The sequence below is a fragment of the Rhinichthys klamathensis genome, unplaced genomic scaffold (assembly GCF_029890125.1).
Source record: "Rhinichthys klamathensis goyatoka isolate OS25496 unplaced genomic scaffold, OSU_Roscu_1.1 h1tg000461l_1, whole genome shotgun sequence".
Taxonomy (NCBI): domain Eukaryota; kingdom Metazoa; phylum Chordata; class Actinopteri; order Cypriniformes; family Leuciscidae; genus Rhinichthys; species Rhinichthys klamathensis.
Genome location: NW_026606950.1, coordinates 266,264 through 283,225, shown reverse-complemented (window position 1 = coordinate 283,225; position 16,962 = coordinate 266,264). Strand labels below are relative to the sequence as shown.

At 38.8% G+C, this 16,962-nt stretch overlaps 1 protein-coding gene across 3 annotated transcripts in view; it reads left to right on the top strand.

Annotated features, from left to right (window-relative positions):
• Positions 1-12,529, top strand: part of acap3b (ArfGAP with coiled-coil, ankyrin repeat and PH domains 3b) — a 105,265-nt gene extending 92,736 nt beyond the window's left edge. Inside the window, exons 17-26 of one of the 3 annotated variants that reach the window (XM_056236654.1) lie at positions 324-418; positions 1,623-1,837; positions 1,969-2,058; positions 3,788-3,895; positions 3,979-4,199; positions 5,339-5,448; positions 6,855-6,965; positions 7,150-7,211; positions 10,340-10,389; positions 12,439-12,529. In XM_056236654.1, the coding sequence (XP_056092629.1) occupies positions 324-418; positions 1,623-1,837; positions 1,969-2,058; positions 3,788-3,895; positions 3,979-4,199; positions 5,339-5,448; positions 6,855-6,965; positions 7,150-7,211; positions 10,340-10,389; positions 12,439-12,507 (1,131 nt within the window). In that variant the 3' untranslated portion in view covers positions 12,508-12,529. Of the gene's footprint in view, positions 1-323; positions 419-1,622; positions 1,838-1,968; positions 2,065-3,787; positions 3,896-3,978; positions 4,200-5,338; positions 5,449-6,854; positions 6,966-7,149; positions 7,395-10,339; positions 10,390-12,438 lie in introns of those variants that run through there. The other 2 variants (XM_056236655.1, XM_056236656.1) reach the window with 2 other exon arrangements.
• Positions 12,530-16,962: the final 4,433 nt, after the last annotated feature.

The following is a 16,962-nucleotide window of genomic DNA, read 5'->3' as shown; positions in this document are numbered from 1 at the left end:
GATTCAGTATTCCTCAAAATAAATAAAAACTGTCAAATACAAACAAAAAAACTGCATTAAATGTTAAATAACACAAATATACTTTATGTATTTAATCTTACTTTATTAACCAATGTCTTTGCTGCTGTCCCTCGATGATCTACTTTTTCAAAAGTAACTTTCCCCAACACTGCACCTAGTATAGTTTCCTAAAATCCTATACTTCCTACACTATAGTTTCCTATGCTTTCATTTAATCTTAGATATGCTTATTACATGGTCTTGGTTATAATATTTTTGACTTTTATTGATTGAATAATGCTTTATGACTGCTTTCTCTCTAGCTAATGTGTGAGCTTGGCAACACTGTAATCAACCATATTTATGAAGGTGCATGTGAGGAACAAGGACTAAAGAAACCCGGTCCCAACAGCTCGAGGTCAGTGTGTGGCCAAATCTCTGCCATTGCATTGTATTAATTACCATAATTTATAACTTAAATTAGGGATGCACGATATATCGGTCACCGTATCGGTATCGGGCGAAATATGTTAATTTTTAATGTTATCGGCCTGATAACGATAATATTAAAAATTAACATATTTCGTCCGATACCGATACGGTGGCCAAATCTCTGCCATTGCATTGTATTAATTACCATAATCTATAACTTAAATTAGGGATACCGTATCGGTATCGGACGAAATATGTTAATTTTTAATGTTATCGTTATCGACCTGATAACAAAAATTGGTAAATAATGGATTTTTTCCTTCATCTGAGACACTTCAGATGTGCACTGTTCAACATGATGGTTTTGAATTGATTGAAATATGATTGAAATCATTTAAAAAAGGAAAATACAGTCAAGTGCAACAAGTATGCCATATAGGCTAGGTAAAATTATAATGAGAACATTATAATTGTGTGCTTGGGACATGGCTTTTGAATAGTGAGACTTGTTTTTGTAATCAGGCTCTCAAAAATTATATAAAAATTTGGATTTCGATTTATCGGCCAATATATCGTAGCCTGGGAAAACCCAGACAACTTCCGGCAAATTTAGATTTGCTCTGAAAGTTAGTCTGGCAAAGAGCTCATTCAAGCCCATTTCAAATCCGCCGAAATCGAGGCACCAATCAGAAGCTTTGGGGCGGGCTTTACACGATGACGACAGCGCTGGGATTTTGAACATGATTTTGTAGCCTACATTACAGAGATGGACGCCGCCGTCGAACATCACTCGTTCCAATCAGCTATCGCGTCTGTTTTAAGCCATTTGAACGTTTCCTTTTTGTTAAAAACCGAGCAAAGAACAACACTCGGATGTTTCTCCGCCGCTCTGCATACGTCATCTCCTTCATCGCTCTGATTGGGTTTAGGTCTATCCGCGACGTCCGTTGGTGACGCCCCTCTGGAAATGATTTGTCTATGACGCTTTGCCAGACCATAACTCAGTTACAACTGAGAATGCTCTGGTTTTAACCAGGCTAAATATATCGGCTTTCAAATATAAACAATTTTCATATCGGTGCATCCCTAACTTAGATAATATGTTTTTTCCTTTTGATGTCATTATATTTTTATATATTGAATGTTTCATTAATAGAAGCTCCCGTTTCTGCTTCTGATGTTTTATTTAGGCAGGAGAAAGAAGCGTGGATCAAAGCGAAATACGTGGAGAGGAAGTTTCTGAAGAAGATGTGTGGGTCCGAAGCCCTGGTGGAGGGCAGCAGGAAATCACGTCACTGGAGCGTGAAGAAGTGCAGGAGACACAACAGCTCCATCAGAGCCCCTAAAACACGCCGGAAATACAGGCACGACGCCGGGATCATGTCGCCAGGCAATCTCTCCGCTGGTAATGGCTTGGTCATTTCTGAACATGTTTGTTCTACTCATCTGAGTTGGACAAAGTGAGAATTGGTCTCCAGTTCTCATGTCAAATCATCTCAAATTGACATGATGTCCTTCTCTGTTTGTCACCCTCAGCTGCAGCAGCCGCCAAGTTTCGGAGAGAATCTTTGTTTTGTCCCGATGAGCTTGATTCACTCTTCTCTTACTTTGACACAGGCTCAGGGCCTCGCAGTAAGTTTCTTATGAGACTTTATCTTCTAAATGACCCTGAGACAACCATGTCTATCACATATATCTCCTGCTGTCAGTGCTAAGGGAAAGTTACTTACAACATTGCATTACTCCCTAAAAAGTAGCTTTTTGTGGTACCTAGTTACTTTTTATGGAAAGTTATGTTACATTACTTTTACTTTTTTTTAGGTTACTTTTGTTTTTTAATAACAAAAAAGTTCTATTTTTGGCAAATGTAAAGTCCCTTTCACACCAAAATTGAAATGAATAAGTCTCAGACTGAAGGGAATGCAAATTCACACCGGTACAGTAGAGGGCGCTGTTTAAAAAAAGCTTTCAGCTGCGTTGCCGTTCTGGTGCGTTTCCCGAAAGCATCGTTAGCCAACTATGTTCGCTAAGTTCCATCGTTATCAGGATAGTTTAACGAGTCAGTGTTTCCCGAAACCATCGCACAGTGGTGTGGTTGGAACGACAGCTCTCGACCTGTGGTTAGAAGCAGAGTGTATTGTTTGTATGACATGTGGACTCAATAAATCCTTATCTTGAGCCAAATAAGCAAGTTGACATTCAGTACAACCTGTGTCTTTCATTTAGAAAACAAACAAATGTCATTTACGTCTTTTAGTTTGTCAAGAGATTTGCATGTGCGAATGTGCTCTATTATGTAAGAACGAGCCTATGATTGATTCTAGAAAAATGAGAAATAGTCCTCAGATGTCATGTCTGTAATTTATATAAAAACATCTAGCGTTAATTCTATCTCAAACAGTTTCATTAAAAGAAGTTATTACTCCTCCACGTGCGTGACGTCATAAACCAACGTGGTTGAACGACCACTTTGCGACAATATGGTTTCGGGAAACAGTCGTGACTTAGCTAGTTGATTTCTTCAACAATGCATCGTACTATGGTAGTGAAGAGGAGTGGACCAAAATCCCACAGGCCACAATCAACAACCTGATCAACTCTATGCGAAGGAGATGTGTTGCACTGCGTGAGGCAAATGGTGGCCACACCAGATACTGACTGGTGTTCGGACAACCCCCCCCCCCCCCCCCCCCCAATACACTGCACATTTTGTATGTGTATATGAATGCCTGTTCGGGCTGCTTTTTTTAGATACTATTTATTTATTAATATATATATTTTTAAAGTTATATTAGGAATGATGCACTGGCTGGTCAGCACTTTAACCTCTTTTCGTTGTACATGTGACAGTGACAATAAAGTTGTCTATCTATTTTATCTATTTTAGAGTGGCCTTTTATTGTGGACAGCCCTAAGGCACACCTGTGCAATAATCATACTGTCTAATCAGCATCTTGATATGCCACACCGGTGAGGTGGATGGATTATCTCGGCAAAGGAGAAGTGCTCACTAACACAGATTTAGACAGATTTGTGAACAATATTTGAGAGAAATAGGTCTTTTGTGTACATAGAAAAAGTCTTAGATCTTTGAGTTCAGCTCATGAAAAATGGGGGCAAAAACAAGTGTTGCGTTTATAATTTTGTTCAGTGTAGTTACTTACAAGGTAATCTGATTACGTAACTTGCGTTACTTGTAATGCGTTACCCCCAACACTGTTGATTTTTATAGAGAATGGCTACAGGAACATGTAGCCTGTTTCAGATTAATTTTATGATGTACTGTGTGAGGAGGAGTTTAGCACAGGATGTTTGAGGAGGTCACGGTGTGAGTAACTTGTCCCTCGCTTGGCACCCGTTGGCCCCGCAGGTCTCAGCAGTGACAGCGGGCTTGGCGGCAGTACGGACGGCAGCACGGACATACTCGTTTTCGGCTCAGTGGTGGACAGTGTCACTGAAGAAGGTGAGAAGATGTCCTATATTAGTATATCTATCTGTTGTGCGTATCTCCATCTTTATCTTCCATGTCTTTCTGTTTTATTGCAGAGTGTGAGGACTCTGATGAATCCAGCGGAGAGGTTGATATCGAGCAGGAAGCGTCGGATCCAGAAGACGGGCGGGAGCTTGACCCGAGCGCTCTGCTTCACAAGGCGTCACGGGCCAGGAACCTCCCGGTCATGGCGGAAGCACTCGCACACGGTGCAGATGTCAACTCAGTCAACGAGGAGGACGAAAGCAAGAGTGCATTAATACAAGCCGTCACAGGGGTGAGACGCTTTCTGTACTGGAAAAGAAAATTGGTGTAGGATTTATTTTGAAACCATTTATACTCATAAATTGCTAGTAAATTTCAAAAATAATTACAGAGAAATCGGAGATAAAACATTAAATGAAACCTGAAGGTTTGAAGTAGAAAGACCAAAATAGTATTTTGTGTTATATTACAATAGTACAAATTGTATTATTTTTAGGGCTGTCCGTTAAACGCGTTATTAACGGCGTTAACGCAAACCCAATTTAACGGCGTCAATTTTTTTATCGTGCGATTAACGGTCTTTTTGGCCTAGCAAACTTTGTCGTTTTTTTCACATGCTTTTGCAACAGGACGCGGCGCTGCGCTATGAAACCCATTCATTTCAATGGCTTGAGCCGCGCGAGGACGTTCTGTTGCTTCGTCGACCAAAGCGCAAGCGGATCTAGCTAGACCGGAAACAAAACAACAGGCACGCCGCACACACTTGCGTTGCGGAAATGGATGCCAATAAGATTCTGAATGGAAAGTTTACTTTTAAAAAGTTGCCAAATGGTTCCATTGACAAGACCAAAGTGATCTGTGTGTTTTGTCGTTGTGAACTGAGCTATCATCATCGCAGCACGTCCCGTCTGAAATACCACTTGATGATGGCCAAGCACACACACACACACACACACAGCTGATGCGAATTCTCCGCCCCTCGTCAAAATCAGGACCTCGTCAGTATTTCTTTCACCCTTTTATTGAGGGACAGTGTCACATTGTGTGAGAGATTATTTGCTCCAAGTGAGAATGTTAGTGTGAAATTGAACACTGCATATGCCAATGTTGTTTTCAATAAAAAACATTTGCACAAAGCAAGCCGATCCACTTTTCCATGTTGAAAAGAGCATTAAAATAAGAAACAATGATGGGACAAAAAGAAATCAAGAGACATTTAGAATAAATAAAAATGTGCGATTAATTGCAATTAATCGCGAGTTAACTATGACATTTAATGCGATTAATCGCAATTAAATATTTTAATCGTTTGACAGCACTAATTATTTTACACTTTTTTTTCAGTGTATACTCCCTGTACAGCTAATAGTGTAAATTATCGGTGTTTACTTTACTCAATGTTTCTCCTAATGTTTGATATCCCTCTCATAGGGCTCTCTGATCGCCTGTGAGTTCCTGCTGCAGAATGGAGCAGATGTCAATCAGAGGGACGGACGAGGACGGGCACCTCTCCACCACGCCACGTGCCTGGGTTACACGGGGTAAGAAATCACTCAAGACTGTGACAACCTTGCATAAAAGTTTTGTTTAGGAAATCTAGTGATCTGTATGGAAACTTGTTTCCGCCACAGAATAAAAAATAAAAAGGTAATTGCGACTTTTTATCTTTTTATCAGAATTGCGTGATATAAAGTCGCAATTGTGTGTTATAAAGTAAGAATTGCGTGATATAAAGTCCCAATTTCATGTAATAAAGTTAGAATTGTGAAATACAAATTCGCAATTGCGAGAAATAAACTTGCAATTCTGACTTTTTCTCAGAATAGCATGTTTATATCTTGCAATTCTGACTTTATAACATGCAATTGGGAGATATAAAGTCAGAATTGCATGATATAAAGTCCCAATTGCGTGTCAAGCCAGAATTGTGAGATATAAACATGCAATTCTGAGAAAAGATGTCTGAATTACGAGATATAAACTCGCAATTGTGAGATAAAAAGTTAAAATGTTTTATTCTGTAAGTTTCCATAGATCTGCTTACCGGGACAGTTTGGTACCAAAATTCACAAGCTTAGCGCCAAGGTTGTTCAAACAGTAGGAAAGCAAAGCTCACCTCCACAATGCTAGAGAACTGCGAGAGGTTTGCTAGGGTGTAGATATGCACTGATATACTTCACATGAAATTAAGGAATGAATCATTTCAATTGAAATCAGGCCAAAACAAAGTTTATTTTGAGTTGGTTTCAAGGGTTCGAAATATCTTGGCAAAGCTAACTTTCCGGAAAATACCTTCGCACTATCATTGGTCCGTGGCGATTATTTAATAGGTAGGTGTTCCCTGGGGCTCCGTCTTTCATCCCCTTTTCGCCGGTTCATTTCTTCTTTCCAGTCAGTCGCGGTCAGACATCCCATATATAGTGCTATATACTGTATATACACCTTGCCTGTCCATAAAAGGCGCTGTTTGGATTTAAATATGCAAATGCTTAAGAGTCTATGGTTGGATGATTATTGCAGTGATTATTATGTTTCTAGCATGCTATATGATTGGCAACAGTTCTTCTAACCCTAATCGATGGAGTGTATAGCTTTTCATTTCTTAAACAACCATGTAGAAAGACACATCATGGCCATATTCCAGGATCAAGATTATCATCAGATTTAAATTGTGAAAGAATGGTTGGGAGGAGAATGAAGAATAGTTTTCACACATGAATCGGCTCCTCCGAGTCCAGAGCTTAAATTCATCCAAAGTGTTTGGGATGTGCTGGAGGAGACTTTACAGAGTGCTGGACTCAATACAAGATCTGGACCAAAAACTGATGCACCTCTTGATGGAAATCAATGTTGTGATGTTATTTCCGTCAAGAGGTGCATACATTTTGTGAAGTTACACAGTGAAGTTTTACTTAACCCTTTGTGTGTTGTTTGTTTGTGTCCACAGACAGGTGTGTTTGTTCCTGAAGCGAGGAGCCTCTCAGATGGAGGTGGACGGAGACGGGCAGGACCCTCTCAGTATCGCTGTTCAGGCAGCCAATGCAGACATCGTCACATTGTAAGTCGAGTACTTCACTTCCCTTGTAGATTCTCCCAGAGACTCGTACAGCAACATAGTGTCGGCCCAGATACGGCCCACATGTGGAATCCACATGTACCCCGGATCTGGGCCGACACTATGTTGCTGTCTGGGAAGCCACTGCACACGAAACCCATGTTTTTGTTCTCTCTGTCTCGGTTAGATTGCGGTTAGCTCGGATGAATGAAGAGATGCGGGAAGCGGACGGGCCCTTCGGACAGCCAGGTCAATATCCCAGCAGCAGTCCCACAGAGCAACAGTACAAAAAGTGTATTCAGGAGTTTATCTGCCTCACGATTGACGAATGCTAGGGGGCGCTCTTGAGCGCTGGCAGCTTGTGAGGAGGACCACGTACTCAGTTTGTAGCCCGTAACAGGAATAGCTTTAGCAAGGATCGAGTGATATCCTCACCTGACCAAGTATAGTTTACACGTTGTGTTCGTATGTATGTGGTTAACACAAAATATTGTAACGGAACGGCTATTTACAGTATACATGACAGCTAGAGCCGTCATTCAAACGTGACGTTAATCGCGATGTAATAATAAATTGATGGGTTAACGGCCTTGTCTTACTGAATTAGAATTCATTTGTAATTCAAAAACAGCATTTCTTGAGTGTTATTGAGTCATTACGTGCAAAATATGACCGTGCGCACTTTTCCTACCGACAGTATTTTTTTGTTTTTTACAACAGAGTTCTTTTCTTTTTATGTTATTTTGCCTCATGTAAATGATGTGCTTTTTATTTATGTTCCGTCCTGAGGATTAGTGCAATTATAACTAGAATATGGAAATATGTATGGGCATTTACGTTTGCCTAACTAGACCTTTTTCGTCTTTCGCATTTCAAAAACACATCAGAACCCCTCAAATGCTAACAAAACGGGTGTTTGACCCCTTTAAAGTTTTAAAAAGATGTCAGCTATTCGAAATTATTTATAAAACGTATCGCAGCCGTCTGTTTTATATATTTGTACTTGTATTGCCAAGCTCCCAAATGACTGTCATGTGATTTTTAATGAGAAATGCTTGTCTAGGAGCAGTCTGTCTGTGAAAGCAGTCAGTATTTGCATGCGTTTACTCGCTCGCATACCAAGGCAAATCTGCCTGTCTGCATTAGCAAGCATGGTTCCTTATTTTAGCCACCTGAAGCTGTCATTATGTAAAAATGCATGACTGCAGATGACATCTGCGCTGTGTTGTCCATTTTTTGACCACGTTTGGTTCAGATTATCCCAGTTTTAAGAATACGCCATCAGAATCCTATCAACACTACAAACGTAGCTAATTTAAACAGCTTATCTTAAGCAGTTAGCAATATGCTAAGCTGTTAGCTTGCTAACTAAGACAAATTTTATCAAATAAAATCTAACAAATTTTAGCTTTGACATTTTAATGATTAAGAATAAATACACTGTGAATAAGATAAATGAAAAAACATTCAGTGTTGTGAATGAAACAAATTGATTTGTGGTGTAGTGGGATAGGATTCTGTGTGACGCTCTGGCATTCATGACTGGATTTTTACAAGTAAAGGTGAAGTGTGTAAAAAAAAAAATTGGACTGTTCAAACTGAACATTCTCTCAATCTGCCATTGGTCAACAAACAAATAGTTAAATAGGAACCCGAGCACAAAAAGAACTACAAAATTCGACCGCTTTATGGCATACGTCACTTCCCCCACCACCCCAACTTCCTCAAATTCTAACGTGAGAGCTCAACTCGCGTTTGATTGCCGGCGTCTGTATGTTGTCGTCATGGCTGAATCAACAGCTACTCGGAAGAAAGCGAAGAAAGCAAAGATTTTGTCAGAGGAGACCAAAAAAAGAAAAGGGAGAGTTTAAAATAAACCGGCATAAAAGTGTATATATAATGTAATATTTACTGCGAATTCGTGTAACAAAACTGATATAAGTCACAACATACTGCCGTATACAAATGTAAATGTTTTTTTTTTTCCTTTCAGCTCATATATGTTTGTATTTGTGTAAAAGGAAAAACAAACTGAAGACTACAAATAACGGAAATATGTAGTGAGTTATATCAGTTTTGTTACACGATTTCCCGACTACTCGATTTCATCTCCAACCCATTGCAAAGAGATCCTGAAGACGTTAATTGTTTGCTTCAGGTGTGTTTGATTAGGGTTGGAGATGAACTGTGCAGGACAGACGATCAGCAGGAGCAGGATTGGGCAACCCTTGTCAATGCGACTTACCTGATCAGACATTGTTTTCTGCGTATGCTACTTTTATTCAATTTGTTTTCTTTATAGGATTTATATTATTAATCTTATATTTATATTATTATTTTGGTCAGTAGTGAATCGATTAACTTTCTCCAACATACAAATCAAATGCCGTCTGCACACACATAAAGACACGGGAGGCTGACCGGTTGACTGTTTGTTGACTTTTGCGACAATGCTGCGGCGCTTGTGGCCTCTAGGGGCACTAGACGTGAAAATTACAGGTCGAGCGCACCCTAGTGGCCAAAAATTCCACAGTGTGCCTTTAAGGGGACTCGGCCTATGGTTTACTCATAGTTTCTGACATAGAAACACATTGAATAATGACACACTTCACCTTTATACAGGTAGGCTATTAAGCAAGTGCAAAAGACGGAAATTAATCGGAAAACAAAACATCTCAATGGAAGTAGCTTGAAGAAAGGAAAATGTAATTGTACATTTTAAGTTTTTGTTTTAAAGAAACAATCGATGAACTGAAATTGAGTTTTTATCATCTGAAAATAGAGACCGTGTATAGAATAGTAATTCGCCAAGAAGGGACCAGTTCAGTCATTGTGTCTGGATGTGTTTTAAACAAACGTTTAGCTGAAAAAGTACGTAACTACTGTGCTGTGAATATGCTTTGACCTTTGAACTCTTTTCAACTGCTTGCTCTCTCTCTCTCTCTGTCTCTCTTTATTGAACTGTGGTTCTTGCGTTCGGACCTTTAACTCGTTTTCTCTTGCAACATTCGGTGCAATCTGTTTTCACACTGTTAGATGACGTTCTGTGTTTGGAGACATTCTTGTATTGTTTGTACAATTGTTTGTTATTGTTTGTATGACAGAAGTCTATAAAAAGAAGCTTGTCTTTTGAAACACTGACAAACAATAAAACAGGCAAAGTCTTGAGCTCATATTTCTGCTCTGCTCTTTCTCTCTTACGACACGTTCTGCATCAGCTTGCCGGTCCTTACGAAGGCTTTTGCAGACAGTGAGGTGTTGGGGTGGGGATTTTTTTTATAATGCAATTTTCCCATGCAAGGCGTATTTTCTGTGTTTCTGCTGTAATTTATATTGTGATGGTAACATTGTCTTACCAGGTATTATTCCTCTTTTAGAAGCCAGTATACCTGTGAGTCCACTGAGGGTAACGCGCAAGAGTTTACGAGTGAGTGATGTTACAGACTGTTCACTACTGGGTTTGGGTCTTTCACTTTATGGGTCTCTTACCTCATTTAAAAGGGTTCTGGGATTATACTTGTGTGCTACTGACTCAAGAACATCATAAATATATCTTGAAAACGCTGCTCGTCGTCAGTATGATCTCTGAGCTCTCTTCCTGAAAACAATAACCCTGTTTTTGTTACATGTTCTCTTCACACAAATCACACTGGTGCTTTAAAAAAATCACATGGGTTAGTTGATCAATTTCCTTATTTTTTTATTCAACACAAAGATTTTAGTTTCACATTTAGATTGTATGTGTGTATTTACAGTGCCTATTAAATGTCTGGGGTCGGTAAAAAAAAAGTTTAAAAATACAGTAAAAAATATATATATTGAATTATTACTAAGCTGTTTTCTGTTTGAAAATATATTAAAGTGTATTTTATTTATCTGATCAAAGCTGAATTTTAATATGCTGATTTGCTGCTTAGATATTTGTTTCAATATTTTATTTGATCAATTTAATGCATTCATGCTGAATGAAAGTATTAATCTGACCCCACACCTTTAAACGGTAGTTTATGTATATAGTAGTATGGTAGTTACAGTATTACATATTGCATTCATTGTTAATATTACATGTATTATTATTGTGCAAGCTAAATGTTATATTCTGTTACTGGTTACGATTTCTTTGAATTCTTCACCATGTTTAATCACCTTTCACAGTATATACACTCACCTAAAGGATTATTAGGAACACCCGTTCAATTTCTCATGAATGCAATTATCTAATCAACCAATCACGTGGCAGTTGCTTCAATGCATTTAGGGGTGTGGTCCTGGTCAAGACAATCTCCTGACCTCCAAACTGAATGTCAGAATGGGAAAGAAAGGTGATTTAAGCCATTTTGAGCGTGGCATGGTTGTTGGTGCCAGACGGGCCGGTCTGAGTATTTCACAATCTGCTCAGTTACTGGGATTTTCACTCACAACCATTTCTAGGGTTTACAAAGAATGGTGTGAAAAGGGAAAAACATCCAGTATGCAGCAGTCCTGTGGGCAAAAATGCCTTGTTGATGCTAGAGGTCAGAGGAGAATGGGTCGACTGATTCAAGCTGATAGAAGAGCAACTTTGACTGAAATAACCACTCGTTACAACCGAGGTATGCAGCAAAGCATTTGTGAAGCCACAACACGCACAACCTTGAGGCGGATGGGCTACAACAGCAGAAGACCCCACCGGGTACCACTCATCTCCACTACAAATAGGAAAAAGAGGCTACAATTTGCAAGAGCTCACCAAAATTGGACAGTTGAAGACTGGAAAAATGTTGCCTGGTCTGATGAGTCTCGATTTCTGTTGAGACATTCAGATGTTAGAGTCAGAATTTGGCGTAAACAGAATGAGAACATGGATCCATCATGCCTTGTTACCACTGTGCAGGCTGGTGGTGGTGGTGTAATGGTGTGGGGGATGTTTTCTTGGCACACTTTAGGCCCCTTAGTGCCAATTGGGCATCGTTTAAATGCCACGGCCTACCTGAGCATTGTTTCTGACCATGTCCATCCCTTTATGGCCACCATGTACCCATCCTCTGATGGCTACTTCCAGCAGGATAATGCACCATGTCACAAAGCTCGAATCATTTCAAATTGGTTTCTTGAACATGACAATGAGTTCACTGTACTAAAATGGCCCCCACAGTCACCAGATCTCAACCCAATAGAGCATCTTTGGGATGTGGTGGAACGGGAGCTTCGTGTCCTGGATGTGCATCCCACAAATCTCCATCAACTGCAAGATGCTATCCTATCAATATGGGCCAACATTTCTAAAGAATGCTTTCAGCACCTTGTTGAATCAATGCCACGTAGAATTAAGGCAGTTCTGAAGGCGAAAGGGGGTCAAACACAGTATTAGTATGGTGTTCCTAATAATCTTTTAGCTATGATATATTATTACAGTTGGTTTCCTGCAGGTGAATAGAAACAGAGCAGGGACTTAGTACAGTATGATTGGAGAATGCTAACTTGTTTCCTTTTGCAGACGTCTCCACGTGCACTGTCATCTTTCGGGAGTTTCCGCACATGGCTTAACACTCCTCCAAAACACTAACCAGCAGTCACTGAGGCCTATGATGAAGGGTGTCTTCAAGATTTTACTCATCTCAAAGAACAATATATGAAAATGTTGAAATAAGAGCTTGGGTGATCGGTTTTAATAACATGGATTGATTTGTTTTTAGATTTGGTCTTCTCCTAAGGCTCTGTATTTTAAGCTTTTATGGTTTTATTTTGTAGGGTTTTTTGTGTTATTTTTAAAGTGCGCATCCCTGGTGTGGTCTGAGCAGACTTGAGCAGCTTCGATTCCCATAATAATTAAAGGGAGATTTATCCTTATATTTGTGTTTTGTGTGGTTAACTGTGTAAATAACATTTCTAATTCACATGTAACCATTCTGTAATATATCTATTAAGACAGTGACACCTGGTGATCACATGCTACAGAAGAATGTATGAAATAGTATTGTAATTGAGCATTATTTATTATGTTCCTTGTTTATGCTTTAGGGGTAACTTAGATTTTCATTTAATGGTTTGGAATATACATTAATAAGGCTTTTGGTTTTAGAAATGTTACCGCCTGCAACATTTTGAGATTTTAACCATCAAACTGTATTAAAAAAACATCCAAAATATTCTAAAACAAAATTTGTACCATTTAATTTATATGATTAAAAATGAAATCATTAGTAAACTTCTAAAAGCAGTGAAAGGGATAAGACAACAGCAAATATAATTTTTGTATTCCCATTTGCTCCGATAGCAAAAGAAAAATCCTTCATAGCATTTCCACGACTGTCCAAAAGCGGGGAACAATATAGCGAGATGTATCACAGCAGTCGATTGGGCGACGCACCACCAAAGTGTGAAAGGGACTTGTTCAATCACATTGAACGTCTAGATTAGTTTACTTTCACTATGTTTGTTTTCATAGCCTTCAATATGAACATTGTTTGTTGGACAATTTTGATCAGGATATGAATTTTTTTTTTTTTATTAAATACAGATTTTTTTTATTCAAAGAGAAAAAAATGGGTAACGCTTCCTTTTACAGTACAGTACTTACGTGTACTTACAGTGTACTTACCTAGAAAGTACTGGCTAATATAAGGTAAGTGGGTTAGGGGTAGGTTCAGGGTTAGTACCTAGTTATTACCCAGTAATTATAATTACTATTGTAAGTACATGGGTAACAGGACTGTAAAAGGAAGCGTTACCAAAAAATGTAAATACTGAGATTATAGCATACATCACATTTAGCCCAAAAATTCAGATTTCTTTGGCAATTGACTATTGCCCAACCCTACCTTCTGGCATGCTTTAAATGCTGAATTGTCCATTTTTAGCTATAGCAGTAGGCTAATGATACATTATTATCACTAGGTTATTTAACAATTAGCCTACATTCAGTCCTGCATTAATAATCCAGTTTGTTTGCAAAGAATCTTTCTATGGCCATTTTCAAAGACCCCATGAAATGGCCTGAAGATCTAGATCAAGCTCCACCCATTTGGCTCTTCAGTGAGCATCACTTGAAATAGTTGTGAATAGTCACGAGATTGTATTGGTAATATTCATGCTTTCAGATTGTGGTTAAAAAAATGTTTTATTTTTTTTACCTAATTGGTTATCATTCATTATTTTATTGTTTTTTAAATTGGTCTGTCAGAAAAGACAGCTATCTGCGCAGAGCTTGCCATACAACCTGAAGGACAGGGTTTTCTGTGAGCTGATTCCTGAGGTTGTGGAGGTAAACCTGACTCGGAAATAAGCTTGTGAATGAAATGTGTGTTCATTTAGTGTTACATACTATTGTTTTACAGGAGATCAAGATGAAGCAGAGCACTCTGAGAGACGTAAGTGTGCGACTTCAACCTCTGTATATTCCAGACGTGAGGTCTAATAGAGATGAAGACCTCTTTGGTGCTCCCCATCAAGCTCCTGCACACCGCCAGCCAAAGCGAAACCTCGGGGGAGCACTTATAAACTTGTGTGTTATAGCTGGCTTTGTTGTCTGTGTCTACACAGTCAGGTTTGTGATACACAATATAGGCTAGGACTAAAAACAGATTACAGACATAACCTGAAAGCTCTTTCTAAGGCTGTGTTCACACTTGTAGTTCCGTTCACTTGGTTTGTTTGGTTCAGACCAAAAACAAAACAAGAAAACTTTAGTCCTGGTCTGCTTAGCGTTCACATTAGCTTTTTAACACCGAACCAACCACCGGGCGTTGGTCCGTACCAAGGGAATGGAACTACAAGTGTGAACAGAATCACTTTTACTTTTAATCAAATTGAGCTTCTCTTCAGAACACTATCTACTTGACACAACCTTGGGTAATGCACCGAAAGAATGTGTTTTTTCTGAAGTTCAATTAGGCTTTGGGTGAATCCACTTCAAAATGAAACAAACAGTGTCTTCTCTGATGTGATGAAAGAGAATAAATACCAGCTTTTATTATGTTCTTGACTGAACTGTCCAATACAGACCAGTTGGATGGAAGAATGAAATTGGTCAACAGCACTTCTGTTTATCTGTGACAGATTTTCCTCGTCCTTGTGCTGTTTTTCCTTTCAGCTCTTTGCTCATAACACTCATAAGCTCATCTCATGGGTCATGCCATGCTAAATTCCGCTTTCAAAAAATTTTCTCAACACTTACGGTTTTGGTTAATGGAAAAAAGGTTGTTGTTTTTTTCTTCGTTAATTTGATTTTAACCCTGCTGTTTATCTTTCTATTTAAGTCCATGTGAAGATCTATTAAAGTATGTATTAATTTTCTTATTCCAAATTTAAACTGTTAAAGGGATAGTTCACTTTGAAATGAATTTTTGGTATGTTTTAGCTTACCTCAAGGGCATCCAAGATGTAGGTGTCTTTGTTTCCACAGTAGTTTCAATTTTGATATTTTTAGGTCAAACCGTTCTTGTCTGTCAGTCATATAATGCAGGTCTATGGTCACCACCTCAAAGAGCATGCACAGAGAAGTCCAAATTAAACATGATTTAATGACTCGTAAATGTAAGTACACATTGATGGCCTAAGACACGAAACGAGCGGTTTGTGTGAGAAAACAAACAGTATTTATATCGTTTTTACCTCTTGTAAACACAGCCACGTCCAAGTGATCTGAGGGCGCCGGCGCTTCGGTCTGTGCGTTACAAGAGGTAAAAACGATATAAATACAGGTCCTTCTCAAAAAATTAGCATATTGTGATAAAGTTCATTATTTTCCATAATGTAATGATAAAAATTAAACTTTCATATATTTTAGATTCATTGCACACCAACTGAAATATGTCAGGTCTTTTATTGTTTTAATACTGATGATTTTGGCATACAGCTCATGAAAACCCAAAATTCCTGTCTCAAAAAATTAGCATATTTCATCCGACCAATAAAAGAAGAGTTTTGAATACAAAAAAAAAAAAGTCAAACTTCAAATAATTATGTCCAGTTATGCACTCAATAGTCAATACTTGGTAGGGAATCCTTTTGCAGAAATGACTGCTTCAATGCGGCGTGGCATGGAGGCAATCAGCCTGTGGTACTGCTGAGGTGTTATGGAGGCCCAGGATGCTTCGATAGCGGCCTTAAGCTCATCCAGAGTGTTGGGTCTTGCGTCTCTCAACTTTCTCTTCACAATATCCCACAGATTCTCTATGGGGTTCAGGTCAGGAGAGTTGGCAGGCCGTTTTTCAGGTCAGGAGAGTTGCAGCGTTTTTTGCCACACTTTTTCCTTCCCACAGACTTCCCACTGAGGTGCCTTGATACAGCACTCTGGGAACAGCCTATTTGTTCAGAAATTTCCTACTGTCTTACCCTCTTGCTTGAGGGTGTCAAAGATGGCCTTCTGGACAGCAGTCAGGTCAGCAGTCTTACCCATGATTGCGGTTTTGAGTAATGAAACAGGCTGGGAGTTTTTAAAAGCCTCAGGAATCTTTTGCAGGTGTTTAGAGTTAATTAGTTGATTCAGATGATTAGGTTAATAGCTTGTTTAGAGACCCTTTTCATGATATGCTAATTTATTGAGACAGGAATTTTGGGTTTTCATGAGCTGTATGCCAAAATGATCAGTATTAAAACAATAAAAGACCTGAAATATTTCAGTTGGTGTGCAATGAATCTAAAATATATGAAAGTTAAATTTTTATCATTACATTATGGAAAATAATGAACTCTATCACAATATGCTATTTTTTTTAGAAGGACCTGTACTCTTTGTTTTCTCACACAAACCGCTCGTTTCGTGTCTTAGGCCATCAATGCGTTCCAAACCTGTAAGACCTTCGTTCATCTTCAGAACACAAATGAAGATCTTTGATGAAATCTGAGAGCTTTCTGTCCCGCATTGACAGCTACGCAACTACCACTTTGTTTGACTCTTCAAAAAGTTTATAAAGAGATAGTAAAACTAATGAACAGTTTCGTTTTCTATTGACTTCTGTTATATGGTCAACAAATACAATGGAAGTCAATGGGAACCAAAACTGTTTGGTTACCAACA